The 23,136-nt window shown below is 49.1% G+C and overlaps 1 protein-coding gene across 2 annotated transcripts in view; it reads right to left on the bottom strand.

Moving 5' to 3' along the window:
• Positions 1 to 528: 528 nt before the first annotated feature.
• Positions 529 to 23,136, bottom strand: part of LOC140394126 (lipase maturation factor 1-like) — a 579,371-nt gene continuing 556,763 nt past the window's right edge. For both annotated transcript variants that reach the window (XM_072481000.1, XM_072481001.1), the window contains exon 8: positions 529 to 7,999. In XM_072481000.1, the coding sequence (XP_072337101.1) occupies positions 7,825 to 7,999 (175 nt within the window). In that variant the 3' untranslated portion in view covers positions 529 to 7,824. The remainder of the gene's footprint in view (positions 8,000 to 23,136) is intronic.

Here is a 23,136-nt window from a genome sequence, read left to right as displayed (position 1 = left end):
TACAATTTATATTTGTCAGTTGCATACTGAATATTAATGAGTATCGAGAGCGTGGAGCCAGAAGAAAGGGGAGAGAGGGAAGGAGAGACTTGCAGGCAGAAAATGAAGACTTGCAAATGTATAATGCCTTCCTGGATGTCCTAAAGCGATTTATGATGTCAGGATATGGATGAAGTCAGAGACAAATAGAAAGTAAGGGAAAAGAAGAAAGAAAGAGAATGAAAGAAAGAGAGAGAAAGATCAGAGAGATTGACAAAGGGAACATCACAGGAAGAGAAACTGTCTTTTTAAAATCATGGGCAGTAGTTCAAATAGACTGTTACATTTTATGTTTTATATTTATAGTCATACTTCCTATTTTACATTGTGCTCCATTTTCTTTCAAAACCACATCAATTTGTGGTAATATTTTATTCAGATCTAGTTCCATGGTTATTAAGCTATGAGAATAAGCATGGTAGACACAGGAATTGGCACATTTAATATTGTTGATATGTGATGACATCAAAAGTGAAGGCGTAACAATGATGATTTATAATTCCGAGTTTATTCAGTAAAACAATCGCAGCTCTTTGTCTGAAAATGACAGGACAGTTAACACATAGATTGATAATGGCGGTGGTAGGGCATTCTCTGGCTTTTTGGAATAGAACATTGTGATTTGCTCATACAGTAAGGAACTGCGAGCATACTCAGACTGCTGGGTTATTCTATTGTCATCCTCAGTCAGGCTTCTGCAAATTGAACTGTGCCTTCAACACTAGCCAGGAATGATGTAATGGCTCAAAAAACATGACTAAAAAATGGTTAGATAATGTGATACGCTGTGAGAAAACAACTCAATTTATGCGACTGTTTGAACGCTGCCACTGAGTAACTCTCCAAAAATTCACAAGTGGAATGGGATTTCGACCGAAAGTCTTGAGATAATCAAGTGCCCAACAAACCATGAACTGATTAACTTTTTATCCAGCCATACAAACTCCTAACTCACACCTCATAGGAATGTGATTACACAATAGGAAGCATGCAGGACAGAAACTTGGCATTTTGATATCTGCTAGCCTGATGACTATCCAAGACGATGGATTGAAATGGACAGGAACTGTACGTTAGTGAGATGCAGGTAATTTTAAAATTGGGGAAATCTTTGGTGCGCAACTTCTCCAATCCCATACCAAGATATATTTGCACAGGTTTTCTCTTGTAATGCTCTCATAAACCACATTCTCTCAGCTAATTCACCTTTAACTATTTATCTATCATTGCTAAGACATCGGGGTAGATTCTCCGCATCCCTAGCTGCGTGCTTCTTGGCGGCGTGCCGTCGCTGACAGCGGGATTCTCCATTCCCGCTGCTGGTCAATGGGATTCCCATTGTAGGCCCCCCCCCCCCCACCGGAAAACCTGCAGGCGGGGATGCACTGCTGATGGAACGGAGAATCCTGCCGGCTGAGAATTCACCCCACAGTGTTTGAATTTGGGGAAAAAACATTGTGGTCACAGCACAAAACATATATTACAAGATAAACTCTCCCCTTATTTTATTTTGATTATTCAGAATCTGAAAGTTCTCAAAATATACCTCTGCCTTGAAACTTCACTTTGGTCCAAAATGGCATGTTTAAAGATAGGGGGCGAGATTCTCCGACCCCCCGCCGGGTCGGAGAATCGCCGGGGGCGGGCGTGAATCCCGCCCCCGCCGGTTGCCGAAGTCTCCGGCACCGGATATTCGGCGGGGGCGGGAATCGCGGCGCGCTGGTTGGCGGGCCCCCACGCTCGATTCCCCGGCCCCCCATGCTCGATTCTCCGGCCCAGATGGGCCCAAGTCCCGCCGCTAAAATGCCTGTCCCACCGGCGTAAATTAAATCACCTACCTTACCGGCGGGACAAGGCAGCGCGGGCGGGCTCCGGGGTCCTGGGGCGGGTGCGGGGTGATCTGGCCCCGGGGGGTGCCCCCACGGTGGCCTGGCCCGCGATCGGGGCCCACCGATCCGCGGGCGGGCCTGTGCCGTGGGGGCACTCTTTCCCTTTCGCCTCCGCCACGGTCTCCACCATGGCGGAGGCGGAAGAGACTCCCTCCACTGCGCATGCGCGGGAATGCCGTCAGCGGCCGCTGACGCTCCTGCGCATGCGCCGCCCGAAGATGTCATTTCCGCGTCAGCTGGCGGGGCACCAAAGGCCTTTTCCGCCAGCTGGCGGGGCGGAAATTCGTCCGGCGCCGACCTAGCCCCTCAATGTTGGGGCTCGGCCCCCAAAGATGCGGAGCATTCCGCACCTTTGGGGCGGCGCGATGCCCGTCTGATTTGCGCCGTTTTGGGCGCCAGTCGGCGGACATCGCGCCGTTTCCGGTGAATTTCGCCCAAAGGGCGGGATTCTTCAGTCCCCCAGCGCTATTCGCTGGCTGCTGGATTCTCTCTTCCCGCCGCTTGTCAATGATAATTTCCCTTTGAAGCCACCCCATGTCGCCGGGAAATCCACAGGCGGGGGTCCCAGCAGGAAAAGGGAATCCCAACATCCGGAGAATTCCGGCCAAAGTAAAACCTCTCATGAGATTGGGACAGCACTTAGCTGTTCAGACCCTTGAGCCTGCTCAATTTGATCATGGACGATCTGTACCTCAACTCCAGTGACCAGCATTTGCTCCATGTCTCTCTAAGCATTTCTATACAAGAATCTTTCTGATCTCAGTCTGAAAAATTTCAATTAACCACTGGCTCGCACATCCTTTTGGGGGGAGGAAAACAGTTTCAGATTTTTACACCATTTGTGTGAAGAAGTGTTTCCTGATTCCACTTCCGAATGACCTTGCTCTAATTTTATCCTGTGTCCAAGTTTTTACATTTCCCATGAGTGGCAATAGCTCTGCTGTATTTACCCTACTGAATCCTTTTATTATTTTAATCACATCAATTAGATCACCCGACAATCTTCCAAACCCAAAAGGATTAACGGGCCAAGTTCATGCAACAAACTCATTTTTCTTGAACTGTGAATACCTACAAAATGTGGAAACAATCTGTACTCTGGTCTTATTTCAGTTTTCTTTCAAAAGTGGTTATTGCTTCTCTTTTCCTACTATATAATGGGCCTGAGCACACACTTCTTTTCATTCCTGTCTCCATTGGCATCATGGGGTAATACACATGCAATGGTGCTGTGCCACCCCTTTTTGTAACAGGAGAATAAAGTTTCCCTTCCCCACGGGAATGGATCTACAATACACTCTGAAACCGAGGTCAGGAAGTTGAATAGAAGATCAGAATGCTGAAATGTTGGGGATAACTTTCCAAGGAGGAATGATTTTCATCAGAAGATGATCTTCATTGTGCCTAGTTTATTACAATGGAAGACTTGGTTATAGAGTGTGTTGTTCCTAACTCGATGGCCATGGAGCTGCATCATGGGATGTGCCTCAACTTAATCTCAGCTGTTAAAAGTGCTCTTAGACCCATGCCCATCTCTTGGATCTGAGACTGGAGGCGAAACTGGGCTGCTGCAGTGGTGCAGAATGAGCTGATTCGGTAATCAGCAGCTAGTTATACTCACCGTACCTAATTTTGTTTTCCACTGTCCTTTGTTCAGCCTGTTGTGCACTACTGACGCAGACCAATATCCCAACCTGTTGTTCCTTATCTTTATGAAATTCTTTAAGCTGACTGGGGGAAGTGAAGGATCAGAATGTAAACTTACTTCATGATCGGTGTGCCAAGTGTCTGGACACGTGTTATGCAACAGGCAAACAGAAGGCTAACTGAAGACCTGGGAAAACGTTCTTGACATTTTGTACATTGCAAATACAAACGTATTCAGGAGAATAACATATCTTTATCGTTAGGACAGTAAACTCTGCTGTGTTAGCTGCTAAAATACTTGACATAATATTCCCCATTAAGAACATGAGACAAGTTTATGAATTATTTTTGGCTTCCAAGCATAAACCACATTGTAGGCAGCCAAACATAAAGGTGAACAGTTATAGCAGCACACAAGCACACTTCAGGTAAGGAAGTTAGACTCTTCATTGTTCTGGCAGGCATTTTGGAGGGCTGGGGAGGAGGCAGCCCATGATTTTGATCATCGCCATGGAATCATCAAACAGAGAAGGAGGCCATGACACAGCTACATTACCATTAACTGTTATTCCCGTGGAGGTCATTATTACACTGAAGATATAACAGGAAACAAGTGATAAATATCCTCCTTCAGGGTTAGAAATTCCAAATTCAATTTCTGGTAACATTTCTGTCAAAACAGCATATTCCAAACCCTCGAGGAAACCAGAGGATTCATGGCCTCTTTCTTTCCAGAATGGACAAGATCCACTTGATAACATGATTGATTCATACAGAAAACAAAAGTGTTGGAATTATAAAAAAATATGATTAAATGGCAGTGGCTCCCAGACTGAATGTAATGTTCTACATCCTCGCACTGTCTCATTATGTATTTGCAATCAAGGCAGCTGTAAGCAATTCTGGTCTTATAATACTATGGCTAAACATTCCATTGTTTTAACAGGGAAACTGCCAGCCTCTTCTTTTACACACCATTCAAATAGCTGATAAAGCCACGGCAAGGCAAGGTGCAGCTGATATGGATGGTGGCAAACTTGAGATTTGGGGCAAGAAGGAAACTGAGTTGGGAAATGTCTGCTCATGCTTAGCTGAAGGCCATGAGGAGAATTAGACAGACATCAGGCTGAGCGGGGAACCACACGGACTAGCAGGCTGAGCGGGGAATCACACAGACCACCCAGCTGAGCGGGGAACTACACAGACCAGCAGGCTGAGTGGGGAACGACACAGACCATCAGGCTGAGTGGGGAACTACACAGACCATCAGGCTGAGTGGGGAACCACACAGACCAGCAGGCTGAGTGGGGAAGCACACAGACCATCAGGCTGAGTGGGGAACTACACAGACCAGCAGGCTAAGCAGGGAAGCAGACAGACTAGCAGGCTGAATGGGGAACTACACAGACCATCAGGCTGAGTGGGGAACCACACAGACCATCAGGCTGAGTGGGGAACCACACAGACCAGCAGGCTGAGTGGGGAAGCACACAGACCATCAGGCTGAGTGGGGAACCACACAGACCATCAGGCTGAGTGGGGAAGTACACAGACCATCAGGCTGAGTGGGGAACCACACAGACCAGCAGGCTGAGTGGGGAAGCACACAGACCAGCAGGCTGAGTGGGGAAGTACACAGACCATCAGGCTGAGTGGGGAAGTACACAGACCATCAGGCTGAGTGGGGAAGCACACAGACCAGCAGGCTGAGTGGGGAAGCACACAGACCAGCAGGCTGAGTGGGGAAGCACACAGACCATCAGGCTGAGTGGGGAAGTATACAGACCATCAGGCTGAGTGGGGAACCACACAGACCAGCAGGCTGAGTGGGGAAGCACACAGACCATCAGGCTGAGTGGGGAAGTACACAGACCATCAGGCTGAGTGGGGAAGCAGACAGACCACCAGGCTGAGTGGGGAAGCACACAGACCAGCAGGCTGAGTGGGGAAGCACACAGACCATCAGGCTGAGCGGGGAAGCACACAGACCAGCAGGCTGAGTGGGGAACTACACAGACCATCAGGCTGAGTGGGGAACCACACAGACCATCAGGCTGAGTGGGGAACTACACAGACCATCAGGCTGAGTGGGGAACCACACAGACCAGCAGGCTGAGTGGGGAAGCACACAGACCATCAGGCTGAGTGGGGAACTACACAGACCAGCAGGCTAAGCAGGGAAGCAGACAGACTAGCAGGCTGAATGGGGAACTACACAGACCATCAGGCTGAGTGGGGAACCACACAGACCATCAGGCTGAGTGGGGAACCACACAGACCAGCAGGCTGAGTGGGGAAGCACACAGACCATCAGGCTGAGTGGGGAACCACACAGACCATCAGGCTGAGTGGGGAAGTACACAGACCATCAGACTGAGTGGGGAACCACACAGACCAGCAGGCTGAGTGGGGAAGCACACAGACCAGCAGGCTGAGTGGGGAAGTACACAGACCATCAGGCTGAGTGGGGAAGTACACAGACCATCAGGCTGAGTGGGGAAGCACACAGACCAGCAGGCTGAGTGGGGAAGCACACAGACCAGCAGGCTGAGTGGGGAAGCACACAGACCATCAGGCTGAGTGGGGAAGTATACAGACCATCAGGCTGAGTGGGGAACCACACAGACCAGCAGGCTGAGTGGGGAAGCACACAGACCATCAGGCTGAGTGGGGAAGTACACAGACCATCAGGCTGAGTGGGGAACCACACAGACCAGCAGGCTGAGTGGGGAAGCACACAGACCATCAGGCTGAGTGGGGAAGCACACAGACCAGCAGGCTGAGCGGGGAACTACACAGACCAGCAGGCTGAGTGGGGAAGCACACAGACCATCAGGCTGAGTGGGGAAGCACACAGACCAGCAGGCTGAGTGGGGAAGCACACAGACCATCAGGCTGAGTGGGGAACCACACAGACCATCAGGCTGAGTGGGGAACCACACAGACCATCAGGCTGAGTGGGGAACTACACAGACCAGCAGGCTAAGCAGGGAAGCAGACAGACTAGCAGGCTGAATGGGGATGGACACAAAGCAGCAAGCCAAGTGGGGAAGCGCACAAACCAGCAGGCTGACTGGTGAACCACATGGACCAGTATGCTGAGTGGGGAAGCAGACAGACCAGCAGGCTGAGTGGGGAAGCTGACAGACCAGCAGGATGAGTGGGGAAGCACAGACCACCAAGCTGAGTGGGGAAGCACACAGACCACAGGTTGAGTGGGGAAGCTGACAGACCAGCAGGCTGAGTGGGGAAGCAGACAGACCACCAGGCTGAGTGGGGAAGCACACAGACCAGCAGGCTGAGTGGGGAAGCACACAGACCACCAGGCTGAGTGGGGAAGCACACAGACCAGCAGGCTGAGTGGGGAACCACACAGACCAGCAGGCTGAGTGGGGAAGCACACAGACCAGCAGGCTGAGTGGGGAAGCACACAGACCACCAGGCTGAGTGGGGAAGCACACAGACCAGCAGGCTGAGTGGGGAAGCACACAGACCACCAGGCTGAGTGGGGAAGCACACAGACCAGCAGGCTGAGTGGGGAAGCACACAGACCAGCAGGCTGAGTGGGGAAGCACACAGACCACCAGGCTGAGTGGGGAAGCACACAGACCAGCAGGCTGAGCGGGGAACTACACAGACCATCAGGCTGAGTGGGGAACCACACAGACCAGCAGGCTGAGTGGGGAACTACACAGACTACCAGGTTGAGTGGGGGACCTGAAGACAGGTGAACAGATGCCCCAAAGCCCCATTAACTGAACATTAATGATTGCTGAATGGGGGCATCATAACCATCCTTGATTCCCCCTCCATTATGTAATTTTCCTCCAGTACACTAAGCAACATGCCAACAGTAAATTCTTCCTCTTGTTGCATACTTAACCTTTGAGGCAGGAGTTGCACACACTGTAATGGGATTGAATCACAAAGACATCTCCAGATCAAATCACAAAAAAATCTATTAAAACTTGGAAAAGCTGGATATAATGGGAACAGGAACTAGATCAAAAATCCATCAGAATTAGCATCACACGTCTTGAAACTGAGTCCCACTTTCAATTAAACATTGTTTACTCCATAAAATTAGAGGTCAAATTGTTCATTGTTGATAATTCCGGTCATGTTGCATCCATCAGTTGTACATTAATCAATGTGCTTCATGGTATGAGGTGACATGATTGCAGTCCTGAGGTACCATTAATGTGTTCTTGCTGGAAGCCAGTTGTTCTCACAGAGGAACCATCTCACTTCATTGGGTCTCATGAATTGGCCAGTCACGCTCCTTAAAATACTTCTTCAACCCCTTCACATTGACAGGGGGGAAATAAGTGCCGATCCGTTTCCGAATCCACCACTTACCCTCCGCCGCATGGTTGCCACCGGGCTTGCTGAATTTATAGCGATAGTGTTCACCCCTTATCCATCTGTTGACAAAAACGTATTCTGTTATTATGGCCTGATATTGGACCACCCATGCATGAAAAGGCGCCAGAATCAACATCATGTGATTGCCTTGCTGAGGAGGAGAAAGAAAATAACTGACTTACGTTTATATAGCATCATTCACATTGCCAAGACATTCCAAAGCACTTTACAATCAATTCCATACTTCTTTAAAGTGTAGTCACTGTTGACGTGTAGGAAACTAGGTCATCAGCGAACTTCAGCACACAGATATGTGACAATAACCAGATAATCCAATTTGCTGATGTTGGTTCAGGGATGAATATTGGCTGGGACACCAGGGACAACTCCCTATGCCTTCCTCAAAATTTGTCAAGGGTTCTTTTACACCCACCTGAAGGGGCAGCACCTACGACAAAGGCAGCACCCCCAACAATGCAGCATTCCCTCATTACTGCACTAAAATACCCAACACTGTCACGACTGAAGAAAGATACCAATCAGAACCTTACTGTTAGCTATTGGCTTAAATTTAGGGGTGTGTGGATGGTGTGCAAAGACAAATCAGGCTCAACTGTGCAGCTTCTCCAAGTCAAATAGCACTCCAGTGTCCTTGAGACACTGGGCAGCATGCTGGTTAGCACTGCTGCCTCACAACGCCGGGGACCTGGGTTCGATTTTGACCTCGGGTGACTGTGTGGAGTTTGCAAGTTCTCCCCGTGTCTGCATGTGTTTCCTGCAGGTGCTCCGGTTTCCACCCACAGTCCAAAGATGGGCAGGTTAGGTGGATTGACCATGCTAAATTGCCCCCAAGTGTCCAAAGGTTAGATTGGGTTACGGGGATAGGGTTGGGGATTGGGCCTAGGTAGGGTGCTCTTTCGAAGGGTCGGTGCAGACTCGATGGGCGAATAGCCTCCTTCTGAACTGTAGGAATTCTATGATTCTATGAAAGTTAACAATTTAGGTAATAAACTTTTTTATTCTTCCTGTCAAAATGGACAATTTCACATTTGCCCACATGATACTCCATGTGCCACATCTTTGCCCATTCTCCTAACCTATCCTTATTCCCTTCGAGCCTTTGTATGTCTCCTCCATAATTTACTTTCCTATCTTTATAACATCAGAAAATTTAGCAACCACACCTTTGGTTCCTTCATCCAAGTCATTTATATAAAGTGTTAAAAGTTGAGGTCCGAGCACATCCCTTTGGACCCACTTGTTACATCCTGCCAGCCGGAAAATTACCCATTTGTGCCTACTCTCTGTTTCCTGTTAGCCAGCCAATCTTCAATCCATGCCAATATGTTACCGCCATTACCATGCATTATTTGCAACAATAATCTTTAATGTGGCACCTTATCAAATGCCTTCTGCAAAGCCAAGCACAGTACTTCCACCAGCCCCCCTTTATCCACATCATTTGTTACTGCTTGAAATAATGCCAATAAACTGGTTAAACACGATTTCCTTTTCACAAAACCATCTTGACTCTGCCCAATTGGCTTGAATTTTTCCAAGTTCCCTGTTATAACATCTTTAATAATAGCTACTAACATTTTACCAAAGACAGATGTTAAGCTAGCTGGCCTACAGTTTCCTGCTTTCTGTCTCCCTCCCTTTTAGAACAATGGAGTTACATTTGCTATTTTCCAATCTAATGGAGCCTTCCCTGAATTTTGAAAAATTAACACCAACACACCAACTATCTTATTAGCCACTTTTCGAAGACACGAAGGCGAAGTCCTTCAGGACCCATGGATTCGTCAGCCCTTAGTTCCAACAATTTGCTCAGCACCACTTCCCTGGTGATCGTAATTTTGATGAGCAACTCGCTCCCTTCATTTGCTGTTTTACAGTTATCTCTGGGCTGTTACTTATATCTTCTACAGTGAAGATACAGGTTATCCATGGAGGCCCCACTTTCTCAACCTCGCCTGAGGTGTGCAGACCCTCAGGTTAAATCACCACCAGTCAGCTCTCTCTCAAAACGGAAGAGCAGCCTATGGTCCTCGGGGGAGATGGTGACTTTCACTATCGTGAAGACCGATGCAAAATAACTATTCAATTCATTTGCCATCTCTTTATTTTAATTATTAATTCCCAGACTCACTTGCTATAGGACCTACACTCACTTTATTAACTCTTTCCTGATTTAAGTATCTATAGAAACTTGTAGTACCCGTTTTTACATTTCCAGCTGGCTTTCTTTCGTACTCCTTATTAATCTTCTTGCCATTCTTTGCTGTTCTTTATATTTTGTCCAATTTTCTGGACACGTATCTTTGCATAATTGTATGCTTTAAAAAAAAGTTTGATATAGTCTTAACTTTGGGGCGGTACGGTGGCACAGTGGGTAACACTGTTGCCTCACAGCACCAGGGACCCGGGTTCAATTCCAGCCTTGGGTGACTGTGTGGAGTTTGCATATTCTCCCTTTTTCTCCGGATGCTCCAGTTTCCTCCCACAGTCCAAAGATGTGCAGATAAGGTTGATTTAGCCATGTTAAATTGCCCCTTGGCATCCAGAGATGTGCCAGAAATTCTATGGATTTTACTTAACCAGGGATGGTGGGTCCTCCCCGTGGAATTTTTCTTTCTCGTCGGAATGTATCTATTGTGTGTATTCTGATATATCCCTTTAAATGTCTGCCATGCATCTCTAATGGCCTATCTCTTAAACCCATTTGCCAGTTCACTTCAGCTAGCTCTGCTTCATGCCCTCTTAATTTCACTTATTTAAGTTTAAAATACTAGTCTTCCACGCACTCTTCTCTCCCTCACATTGAATGTAAAATTGAATCATATTATGATCGCTGCTCCCTCAGGCTGCCTTCATTATGAGGTTCCCAATGAATCCTATTGCATTGCACAATATCAGGCCTGCTCTCTGATTGGCACCAGAACATGCTGTTCTAAGAAACTAACCCCAAAACATTTAATTAACTCCGCATTTATGTTACTTTTGTTCATCAGCTTTTTCCAGTCTATACGTCTGATTCTATGTAGATTAGAATTTCCCCCAGGATTATTGCCGTACCTTTCTGACAAACTCCCATGTTCCCATCCTTTATACTCTGTTGTAGTTAAATTAGAGGGCCAGTTCACCACTCCTACAAGTGACTTCTTGCCTTTATCATTTCTCATCTCAACCCAAACCGCTTCTACATCCTGCTTTCCTGAACTTAAGTCATCCCTCTCTAAAGTGTTAATACTATCATTAATTAACAGTCAGCCCTCCATCTTCTCCTAGCTCCCTGTCCTTCCTAAATGTCAGGTACCCTTCAATATTCAGGTCCCAATCTATGTCATCCTGCAGCCATGTCTCTGTAATGGCTATCAGATCATACTTATTTATTTCATAGGAACATAGGAACAGGAGGAGGCCATTCAGCCACTTGAGCCTGTCCCACCATTCAATGAGGTCATGGCTGATCTGTGACCTAACTCCATAAACCTGCCTTTGGCCCATAGCCCTTAATATCTTTGCTTGACAAAAACCTATCGATCTCAGCTTTAAAATTAACAACTGATCTAGCTTCAAGTGCTGTTTGTGGGAGAGAGTTCCAAACCTCTGCCACCCATTGAATCAAGAAATTCTTCCTGACATCTCTCCTGAACGGTCTAGCCCTAATTTTTAGACTATGCCCCCTGGTTTGAGAAGCTCGAATGGAAAGCCTGTCTTTCACGGTTAATATTTTGAATACTTCAATCAGATCACCCCTTAACCTTCTAAATTCTAACGAAAATAGGTCCAATTTAAGTAATCTCTCCTCATAACTCAACCCCTGTAATCCAGGTATAATTTTTGTAAAGCTAAGTTGCACTCCGTCCAAGGCCATAATATCCTTCCTAAGGTGTGGTGTCCGGACTGCTCACAGTACTCCAAGTGGGATCTAACCAGGGTTTTGTAAAGCTGCAGCATAACCCCTGTGTCTTTATATTCCAATCCTCTTAATATAAAGGCTAGCATTCCATTTGCCTTTTTGATTATTTTCTGCACTTGTTCCTGGAATTTTGAAGATCTATGCACCTGAACCCCCAAGTCTCTTTGAACATCCACTGTACTTAACCTCTTTCCATTTAGAAAGTGCTCTGCTCTATCCTTTTTTGGTCCAACATGGATAACCTCACACTTGCTTACATTAAATTCCATTTGCCACAATTTTGCCCATTTACCTGTCAATGTCTCCTTGTAATTTTATGTTATCATCTAGGCTGTCTACAATGCCACCTATCTTAGTATCATCAGCAAATTGTGCTATATGACTTTCTATGCCATCACCCAAGTCATTAATGAATATTGTGAATAGTTGAGGCCCCAAGACAGATCCCTATGGTAGACCATTAGTCAGATCCTGTCTGTTTGAGAAATTACCCATTATCGCCTGCCAATCAAACAGTTTCCTAACCATGTCAATAATTTTCCCTCAGTTCCATCGCTTCCACCTTAGTTAAAAGTCTCTTGTGTGGGACTTTATCAAATGCTTTTTGGAAGTCCATATAAGTGACAGCCATGCACATTTCCCTATCCACTACATTAGTCACCTCCTCAAAAAATTCAATGGGCAAAATTCTTTGTTCCTGAAACAAAGTATTGGTGCCGGGCAGGATTAGTGGAGTTCTAAAACAGTAAAACTGGCGCCACACCTAGACCAATTCAACAACCATTAAGGGATAGCACCGGCGCCACATTGAAGACAATCGATTCCAAATAGAAATGGTGCCGGATTTGCTGGGTTTGGGATTGACACTCAGGAGGCTGACAAGCTGCAGTCGCATATACACACTTCATTCCACACACACTCATCCCAGCCAACAAGATGGCAGAGAGACGAGCGACACCAAGGTTTAAAGATGTTGAACTGGAGACCTTGCTGGATGCTGTGGAATAGGGGCGGGCAACACTGTACCCCGGGGTGGGAAGGAGGTTGCCAGCTGCCGTCATTCGCCGAGCCTGGGTTCAGGTGGCAGAGCTCGTCAGTGCCATGGAAACGCTACAAGGACTAGCCAGCAGTGTCGAAAGAAACTGCACAATCTCCTTAGGGTGACCAGGGTGAGTAGGCAGCACTGTGCCCCTGGCACCAACACACATCCCACACACCCGTAACACCACCCCATCTCACCCTCACCCGTAGGGTGGCCGAATCCCCACCCTGCACCACATCCCGGCCACCCACAACTGCTGAGAGAGGGAGAAGACTGGAGGGGGACCGCCAGACCTGCAGACTCTCACTGCAGGAGGGTCTCCATGTTCAGAGGGCCCTGGACATGGTGGGAGATCCCGAAGAAAGAGAAGTCGCTGGGCGGAGGTCGGCATTGGGTGAGGAAGTCAGACCCCACAGAATTGCAGTTCCCCATGGCACGTGTGTCACCTGACCACCCCTCACCACCACCCCCATAACCACCACCACCCCAAACCCCCTGTCCACCACCACCCCTATCCCCACAAACCCCTCCTCCCCCATTCCTCCCAGCCCACCATGCAATCATGCATCCTGTCTTGTGTCATGCAGGAGCAGCCAGTGATGAGGCAGGCCCTTCTGGTGTCCCAACCGCAACCCCAGGTGTCGACCAGCAATGTCGATGACACCAACACAGACGGGAGCTATCGACTCGCAGTCTGTGATACCCCGGAGCCCGAGTCCGGGGAAAACATCGACTTCCCATCACAGCTGCCTCCAACATCCTCCACCATCCCAGAGACACTCACCTAGACAGGATGCATGATTGCATGGTGGGCTGGGAGGAATGGGGGAGGAGGGGTTTGTGGGGATAGGGGTGGTGGTGGACAGGGGGTTTGGGGTGGTGGTGGGTATGGGGGTGGTGGTGAGGGGTGGTCAGCACTTTAGTGAAGAGGCTCCTGGGTGTGCTCACCACACACATACTCTGGCAAAACAGGTGGAGGTAGGAATCCCTGAGGGGCCGGACGGTCGGAGGGCTGCCCAATTCAAGGAACCAGCTGCCGTCCAGACAGGTTTCAGGCTTCTGGAACGGACAGTTCCATCGATTGTGGAGATGCTGTCACAGCGCCAGGGACTACACGAGAGGTTGTTGGCGAGCATCCAGCACCTGCAGATGCAGTTGGAGGAGTCCAACCGCCTGCAGGAGCAGGTGGTGGTCCCTTCCATGCATACCACGCAGGCCAACACCGCGCGGGTGGCATCAGCGGTGGAGGCCTTGGGGGCACAGGTTTCGGTCATCGGTCAACAATGTCCAGGTCCTGGGGCAATCTGTGCAGGTGGTTGCCGAGGCCCAGGACAGGGCTGCCCTATCACAGGCAGCCATGTACCAGAACCACCTGGACATTGCAGCGGCACTCCTGAGCGTGGCTCTGTTCACAGTGGGCCATGGCTGAGACCATGTACTGGCCAATGTGGTACAGCCCCAGAGAGAGGTGGCCCAGTCCCAAAGGGAGATGGCGCAGTCACCGGCTGATGTGGCACAGGCCCAGAAGGTGGTGGCAGAGTCACTGGGTGCGGCGCTGTCCCAGATGGGGGTGGTCCACTCCCTGTGCTCCCTGGTCGCGAACATGGAGATCCTGTTCGAGACGAGAGTGGGCCCCCAGGACTGGCAGCGGCAGGTGGCGGGAGGGCCTCAGGAGTTAGCACTGCTTACACGTCCATCCCCTGGAGTAGCCCGGGGGCCATCGGGTACCCATGTGGGAGGGGGAGGCGATGGGGCCCGTGCCGGTCACTCTTGGAAGGGAGGTGTCGGAACACTGCAGCGTCTTGGATTCCCCTCCTCTCCTGTCCCTGGCGCATCACATGGGCAGCGGGCAGAGCAGGGTGGCCAGTGCTCACTGCTCCAGTGTCCTACCCATACAGCCCCCCCCCCCAGACACCGTTGCCACCGCCACCACTCCAGGGATTCGATGGGACCGAGTGATGGAATGGCCAGTTCACATGCAGGGATCACCCAGGTGGACAGTAGAAAGTGCTATCATAGGCACGAGCCAGATGTTGCCAAATGATGTGGAGCACCAGAGCTCACCCAGAGCGGGTTATCATCATCCTCCATCCCATTGGCCAGATCCACTGTTACTGCCAACCCAGGGCCCACACCCTGTAGTGAGGCAGGTAGGAATCATGGAGGAAGTTGCAGGGGGGGGCGCGGTGCCGCAGGAATTGTGTTCATGTGAGGAGGTGGCGGGGGTGGTAAGGGGATGGGGGGGTGGGAATGCAAAGTCCATGCCCTTGGCCAGTCCCTCTAGTTGGTGAACTTAGAACATTACAGCGCAGTACAGGCCCTTCGGCCCTCGATGTTGTGCCGACCTGTGAAACCACACTATTCCCTTATCGTCCATATGACCATTTGAATGCACTTAGTGTTGGCGAGTCCACTACTGTTGCAGGCAGGGCATTCCACGTCCTTACTACTTGGAGGCGATTAGAGCATCCCGTGCCCGTCGGCCCAGGTGCGCACATTGTGCGGCCTCCTGTGCCTGCCTGGGCCCCATGTCATGGCCACCCTTGCCTTCCCGCATCCTCCCCATCAGACGAGGACTGACTTTCATCCTCCTCCTCCAGCACGTCACCCGTCTGCTGCGTGATGTTGGGAACGATGCAGCAAGGCCACCACGATTTGGGAGACTCTCCTGGTGCTATACTGGAGGGACCCTCCAGAGGTCCAGGCACCTGAACTGCTTCTTCAGGATGCCGAAGCACCGCTCGATCATGTCCCTGGTCGCTGCATGGGCGACGTTATAATGGGTCTCTGCATCGGTATGTCGCGTCCGGATAGGCCGGGTGATGGCGGATAACCCCTGCCGCCAGGGGGTGGGGGGTGCTTCAAAGAAGCCAGGAACCGCCGGGTGTGCCAGGGTGAAGGCATCGTGCACACTGCCTGGGTATCAGGCACAGACGTGTATGATGCGCATCACACACCAGATGCAGGTTCATCGAGTGGGAACCCCTTTCGATTTGTGAAGACTGGCCTGTCATAAGCTGGTGCACATAGGGCATCATGCATCCCGTTGATCACCCATTGGACCTGGGGCATCTCGGCGATGTCGGCGATCCCCACTGCCCGGGCATCCTGATGGGCTCGGTCCACACTGAAATGGATGAACTGTGCCGACTGAGCATATGTGGACTCCATGACGGCACGGCTGTTCAGGCCAACCATCACCTTGACGGCACTGGGAACGGGTGTCCTCCCCAATTCCCCCGTGGTGCTAAGTGTTTGTCACACTGTCCCCCTGCTCAGCCGGAGTCTTCGACAGCATGCCCGGTCCAGCAAGTTCTCGAATGACAGGTGCTGACGGTACACAAGAGGCCTCATGCTGCCGCTCCCTTTGCACCTCCTCCTCCTTGGCTTGTTGGCCAGCCAGCTCACCATCCTCACCGGCTGCCTCCTGTTTTTCTGGGGCAGGCTCCGCTGATGCATGGTCCTCCTCCTCGAGCAGCTCCAGCTCGTTCAGCCTCAGTGCATCCCCCAGGGCTGCAGCGACGAGGACGAAGGCCACCATTCCTGGTTGGATTCCAATATCCATTATCTGAAGGGGGTGAAAGGCATGTTATGGATTCCCATGCCCTAACAGGTCCAATGGGCTACATGATGGCCCCAGTTAGCACTGCGGACCCATCTCCTACATGTCCCCCTCTCTCCCGCCCTCCTCCCCAATCTCCGCACCCCTGGCCCCTGAGTGGTCCTGGAGCCCGTAGCCAGCAGTAAGGTCTGCGGCCCCCATTCGGGGCTCTCCTATAGTGGCTACTGTGGGTGTTGCCCTTGAGTGGGCCAGGTGATGCCTTGCCGGTGGGTGGCAGCTGGTTGGAGGGGAGGGGAGGTGGTATGGCAGGGGCTGGAATGTGGGGTGCTGGGCTGGATGGTGGGGGGTGGGGGTTGGTGGGGTGGGGCACCCATACGGTCGTTGGCACGCTGCTTGACCAGGGACCACAACGGGTGGTCAGTGGGGAGTGCAGAAATATGGCTGCCATGTAGGCCACGGCAATGGCGGTCCATGCCTGGACACCCCGGCCCTACAGCCAGTCACCCTCCCCACATCCTGCCCACAAGACCCCCCCCCCACCCCCCACACCAGCCAGCCCGTCCAGTGTCAGGACCAGCAGCACCCCTTTGGGACGGCACAGTTGCGCAGCGGTTAGCAATGCTTCCTTACAGCGCCGAGTACCCGGGTTCGATCCCGGCTCTGGGTCACTGTCCGTGTGGAGTTTGCACATTCTCCCAGTGTCTGCGTGGGTCTCACCCCCACAACCTAAAGATGCGCAGGGTAGGTGGATTGGCCACGCTAAATTGCCCCTTAATTGGAAAAAAAATAATTGGGTCCTGTAAATTTTTTAAAAAGGACCGGCAGCCCACGGTCACACGTTGTGTGTCCTACCTCATCTCCCTCCCTCAGCCATGGCGTTTTCCCCTATTTTTAAAAGCAGAAGTGAATTCGCTCCTGTGGAGGTGGAGGATCGCAGAGGCCCTGGAAAACACCGGGTCAGGCCCGCTAATGATATGCCAACGGCGATTACTGTACGTGCGGAGTGGAATGCATTCCTGCTGCTGTCGGGGCACTGGAAAATCGCAACCTGGCATGAAACCCGGCCACGATTTCGGCATCAAGACCAATTCTCTACCCAATCTCCTTTCCCTTCAGGAATCCATTTCTATTGCACTGTTCATCTGTTTTGTTTTGAATTCTGAATTCGAATGCATTCAGATATAGAGCCTTTACTTTTGTCCCTTTATTATTTTTCTAACATCCAGTCTTATCTGCTGATTTATTCTTGCATTCTCTGTCCCTTCAAGTCACGATCTTGTTATCATTCCCCATATTATTACCTTTCTCTTTTGTCTTATCTATACTCTTTGGTTTTCTTACCACGTCTTACCAATTTTGATCCCTTGCCCCCACTATTTAGTTTTAAACTCTCTCTACTTCCTTAGTTATATGGCTCATTATAACACCAGTCCCAGTATGGTGCAGGTGTAGACCATCCCAATGATACAGCCCTCAATTTCCTCAGTACTAGTGCCAGTGACCCAGGAACCAGAACCCATTTCTCCCACACTAATCTTTGAGCCATGCATTCACCTCTTTAATTTTATTTCTCCTATGCCAATTTGTATGTGGCTCAGGTAATAATGAAGAGATTATTACCTTTGAGGTTCTGTTTCTTAACTTGGTGTCTGTACTCCTCATACGAACTACGTAGAACCTCCTCCCGGGTCCTTGGTACCCACATAGACCACAACAACTACATACTGCCCCTCCCCACTGTCAGTCCCTCGTGCACCCTGAGATGGCTCAAACACTGGCACAAGGCAGGCACAAATTTGTTTGGACTCTTGCTCTTTGTTGCAGAAAACAGTGCCAACCCCCCACTACACTATTCTCTATTCCCACGACATTCCTATTTGATCCGCCCACTTGAATGGCTTCCTGTACCATGGTGCCATGGTCAGTGTGATGAATGATATCTGTATACACATGTACCTTTAATGCGTAGGCCCCTTTAAGACCGGGTTTTGGAACCCTGGGGGACTCCGCCTCCAGCCCCAGGAAGCTGTATATAAGGTTACGTTCAGTAGGCAGCGTGCAGTGAGCACACTTCTCGGCAGCTGTCTGGTTCTCTGGTAATTAAAGCCTTTGTATTATCAAACTCCTCTCCTGAGTCATAATTGAGGGTATCTCAGTCAGCCAGCTCATTCATCCGGCACTCATCTGAACAAGCTGAGAGAACCTCAACCTGTTGGACAATTGCAGAGGCTTTCCTTTCCTCTGGATCCCCTTACCTGCCTCAGCTGCAGTCACACCCTCCTGTCCCTGACCACCTTCCAAATCAGAAGACCCTATCCTAAGGAGTGTGACCACCTGCTGGCAGAAAGCATCCAGGTAACTCCCTCCCTCCCTGATGTGTTGCTCTATCTTCAATTGATCCCCCAAACTTCACAGCTTCTTGTAGTTGCAGATTTCCACTACTCTTTGTGTGTGAAGAAGTGTTTTCATGGAAAAATCGCACCATCCCAAAGTCAAATTCATCATTTCCAAGGACATCCAACTGTGGAGCCCCTTACCGATCTCAGTGTTCCTTCAGAATCACTTTAATATCCAGCACAGGACATCGGCCGTTGCTTCAACTTTTGATACAAAGCCCAGAACTGAGAGAGGGTGGGTTTCCCAACTTTGGGAGCTCTAGATCACAAGTTATGGTTCTGAGATAGCTGTGGCTCAGTTAAGGCATCACTCTCACCTCTCAGTCAGAAGGTCCTTGGTTCAAATCCTAGTCCAGGTACTTAAGCACAAAATTCAGGCTATCATTCTCTTGCAGTAATGAGGGAGGCTGAGGTGTGGCAATATCACTAAATCAGAACACTGGGCCATTATCATGTTGTTGTTTCCGGGACCTTGCTGTGTGCAAATTGGCAGCCATATTTCCCTCATTACCAAAATATTTTATTCGCTGTAAAATGTTTTGTTCAGGTTATGAAAGGCACAAATCTTTCTTTTGACGGTCCTTTTCCAATCCACAAATGATCAGACCTGGGGCCTCCGAGTTTCCCCTGGCTCAGTACAGCAGAGGTTAGTCTCTTTAACTTAACAACTAAACCACTGGGTGGCGAGAGGGTTGGGATAGGATGGTGATTTCAATTTTTATATTTGGTTGCAACAAGTGGAAGTTGGCAGGTTAGGAACAGTGCAAGGCTAAATGCAACCCTGAATGGCCAACTGTGAGATGTGATTCACATCAGTGAACCTTGCAAATCTGTTCTCCCTGAATGATTTGTGGTTTACCATGCATGGAATTCTCAACAGGCCATGCTAAAAGTTACGATAAAAATAATTAATTGTTTTGAAAAATGTTATAAAGCCATTTTCAGAATTCTGGGAATTAGAGTAAACATCATTAGGAATCTAGTGAAATGTGAGTGGAAGTTACCACTTACCTTTGCTGCTTTGGACTTAGCTACAATATCAGAACATATTTGTTTTGAAAAGATTTTATGAGGAAAGTTTCCATTGGCAGTAAGTGCAGTGTAACTGAAATGGTTTATCCAAGTGCGTATCGTTTAAGTCCACAATGGACTCAGAATAGCTTTATCGTTTACTAAGTTGATTGATGTTTCTGCTCCCAGAGTTCTGGGTTGAGATGAAAATGAAATGAAAATGAAAATCGCTTATTGTCACGAGTAGGCTTCAATGAAGTTACTGTGAAAAGCCCCTAGTCGCCACATTCCGGCGCCTGTTCGGGGAGGCTGGTACGGGAATCGAGCCGTGCTGCTGGCCTGCCTTGGTCTGCTTTAAAAGCCAGCAATGTAGCCCAGTGTGCTAAACCAGCCCCACTGTGCTAAACCAGATGTATCTTAAAGAACTTAATAAGAAATCTTTTGTCTTCCACTTGAAAGTGGTAACTTCCGACAAGATTCAAACTCATTCAGAGATCCCATGAAAAATGGTCATTCGTCACACGCCAGCTTAGATATCCTTGGATTCCTTCGCCCTGTCATTGCAGGCCTTGCCTTTAGCTGCCTAGGTTCCAAACTTTGTACTTCCATCCCTAATCTTCTCCCCATTTTTCAATGACAACTTATCTCTTAATGTCTAAATCTCTCCAAACATGTTTACGGGGAGAGTTGTCAAACAGAATTTCACACCGAGCCCCATGAATAATCAGGACAGGCGCCCAAAGAACTTTATCACTGAGGTAACTTTAAAGGAACACTGTACATGGGGGGGGAGAGGAAGAACTGAAGAGGTTTACAGAGGAAATTCCACAACTCCTTTAAATAAGACCATAAGACCATAAGACATAGGAGCAGAATTAGGCCACTTGGCCCATTGAGTCTGCTCCGCCATTCAGTCATGGCTGATATTTTATCATCCCCATTCTCCTGCCTTCTTCCCATAACCCCTGATCCCCTTATTAATCAAGAACCAATCCATCTCTGTCTGAAAGACACTCAGTGAATTGACCTCCACAGCATTCTGCGGCAAAGAGTTCCACAGATTCACCACCCTCTGGCTGAAGAAATCCCTCCTCATCTCTGTTTTAAAGGATCGTCCCTTTAGTCTGAGATGGTGTCCTCTTGTTCTAGTTTTTACAGGTTAGGTGAAGCCAATGGAGCTCCACCTAAATAAAGCTCATTGACCAAGCTGTCCTATTATTTCTTTATGTGGCTCAGTGACACGTTAAGGGCAGCACAGTAGCACAAGTGGCTAGCACAAGTGTGGCTTCACAGCGTTAGGGTCCCAGGTTCGATTCCCCGCTGGGACACTGTCTGTGCAGAGTCTGCATGTTCTCTGCGTGGGTTTCCTCCGGGAGCTCCGGTTTCCTCCCACAGTCTAAAGACGTGCAGGTTAGGTGGATTGGCCATGATAAATTGCCCTTAGTGACCAAAAAGGTTAGGAGGGATTATTGGGTTACGGGGATAGGGTGGAAGTGAGGACTTATGTGAGTCGGTGCAGACTCGATGGGCCGAATGGCCTCCTTCTGCACTGTATGTTCTATGTTTCATCTAATAATGGTCCTGTGAAGTGGCTTGATGCTATGTTTCTGTAAATTGTTGTCAGTTTGCCAGCGTTACATTTTAAAATGGTTCTAAGGGAGCCCAACAGCAGGATTGGGAGCTTTCCTACTTGGCAACCAAAAAAAAGTCCCTCTCCTGCCTCCTCCTTTCTTGTCTTCATGTCCATTGGCAGTGCAGATTTGGAAATGGAAGGAAGTGAGCTGGAACTTGCAGCTCCATTCAGCACATCGAATCTGCACCAACCTCTGAAAGAGCACTGTACATAGGTCCACTCCCCCTGCTGTATCCCCGTGACTCCACCTAAACTGCACATCTTTGGACTGTGGAAGGAGACAGGAGCCATTGGAGGAAACCCATGCAAACACAGGGAGAACGTGCAAACTCCACACAGACAGTCACCCAAGGCCGGAATCAAAGCCGGGTCCCCAGTGCTGTGAGGCAGAAGTGCTAACCACTGTGCCAGCCTGGCGCCCCACTATCCTCCATACAAGATGAAATGGCATTTCATTGACAAGTGTACTTGGGTTATTGGAAGGCTTAATTTTTTTTTAGAAATTTAGAGTACCCAATTATTTCTTTTTCCAATTAAGGGGCAATTTAGCATGGTCAATTCACCTAACCTGCACATCTTTGTGTTGTGGGGGTGAAACCCATGCAGACACGGGGGGAATGTGCAAACCTCACACGGGCAGTAACCTAGGGCCGGGATTCGAACCCGGGTCCTCAGTGCCATAGGCAGCAGTGCTAACCACTGTGCCACGTGCCTATTGGAAGGGTTAATTGCCCGGTATAAACCACTACGATGACCTTGCTAGAATGAACAGCGCATATACAATTATGGGTTTCCGAGAGAGGAAATTATTGCACAGATTTATTCTCAGAGAAAGAAAAAAGACAAAAATAATGTGTGTTCTCCAATTTTGGAGTTACATGCGCCCTTCGAAAATCAATGTGCTCGCTACACTTTTGGTCTTTAAGTGAATTTAGTTCACTGGAGTATCTATTGCAGCAGACACTGGCCACGTGCATCACTGGACATTGGATCTCAGTAACAGCCATAATACTGACGGTATGCTTGTGAAACTCCTTGAGTCCAATCATGTGTGGGGTGGCCCTTCTGATCATCAGCTTGGCCAAGCAATTGGAACGATAAGTTTGGCACAGGAGGAGGTTACTTGACCCATCAAAGTCTCTGCCAGCTCGTTCACAGAACAATGCTTTTAGTTCCATTCCCCGCTCCCCGTATCCCTGTAATACTTTCTACTTAAACTATTCATCCAATTCTCTTTTGAAGGTTATTATTGAATCTGTATTCACTACCCACCCATCAGGCAGCCGATTCCAAATCCTAACCACTCGTTTAAAAAAAGGTTTTTTCTTCATGTTGCCTCTGGATTCTTTTGCCAATCACCTTCAATCGCTGCTCTCTTGTTATCAATCTTTCAACCATAAAGAACATTTCTCCTCATTTACTGTATCTAAACCCTTCAAGATTTCAAACACCTTTACTAATTCTCCTCTTTGCATTCTCTGCTCCATGGAGGGCAGCACCAGCTTGTTCAGTCTTTGCACGTAACTGTAATATCTCATTCCTGGAACCATTCTCGTAAATCTCTTCTGTATCCTCTCCAAAGCCTTCACATCATTCCGAAAGCCCAGAATTGGATATGATTCTCCAG

The sequence above is a fragment of the Scyliorhinus torazame genome, chromosome 17 (assembly GCF_047496885.1).
Source record: "Scyliorhinus torazame isolate Kashiwa2021f chromosome 17, sScyTor2.1, whole genome shotgun sequence".
Lineage (NCBI taxonomy): Eukaryota > Metazoa > Chordata > Chondrichthyes > Carcharhiniformes > Scyliorhinidae > Scyliorhinus > Scyliorhinus torazame.
Note: the sequence above shows the minus strand (reverse complement) of the source record. Positions and strands in the feature narration are given on the sequence as shown.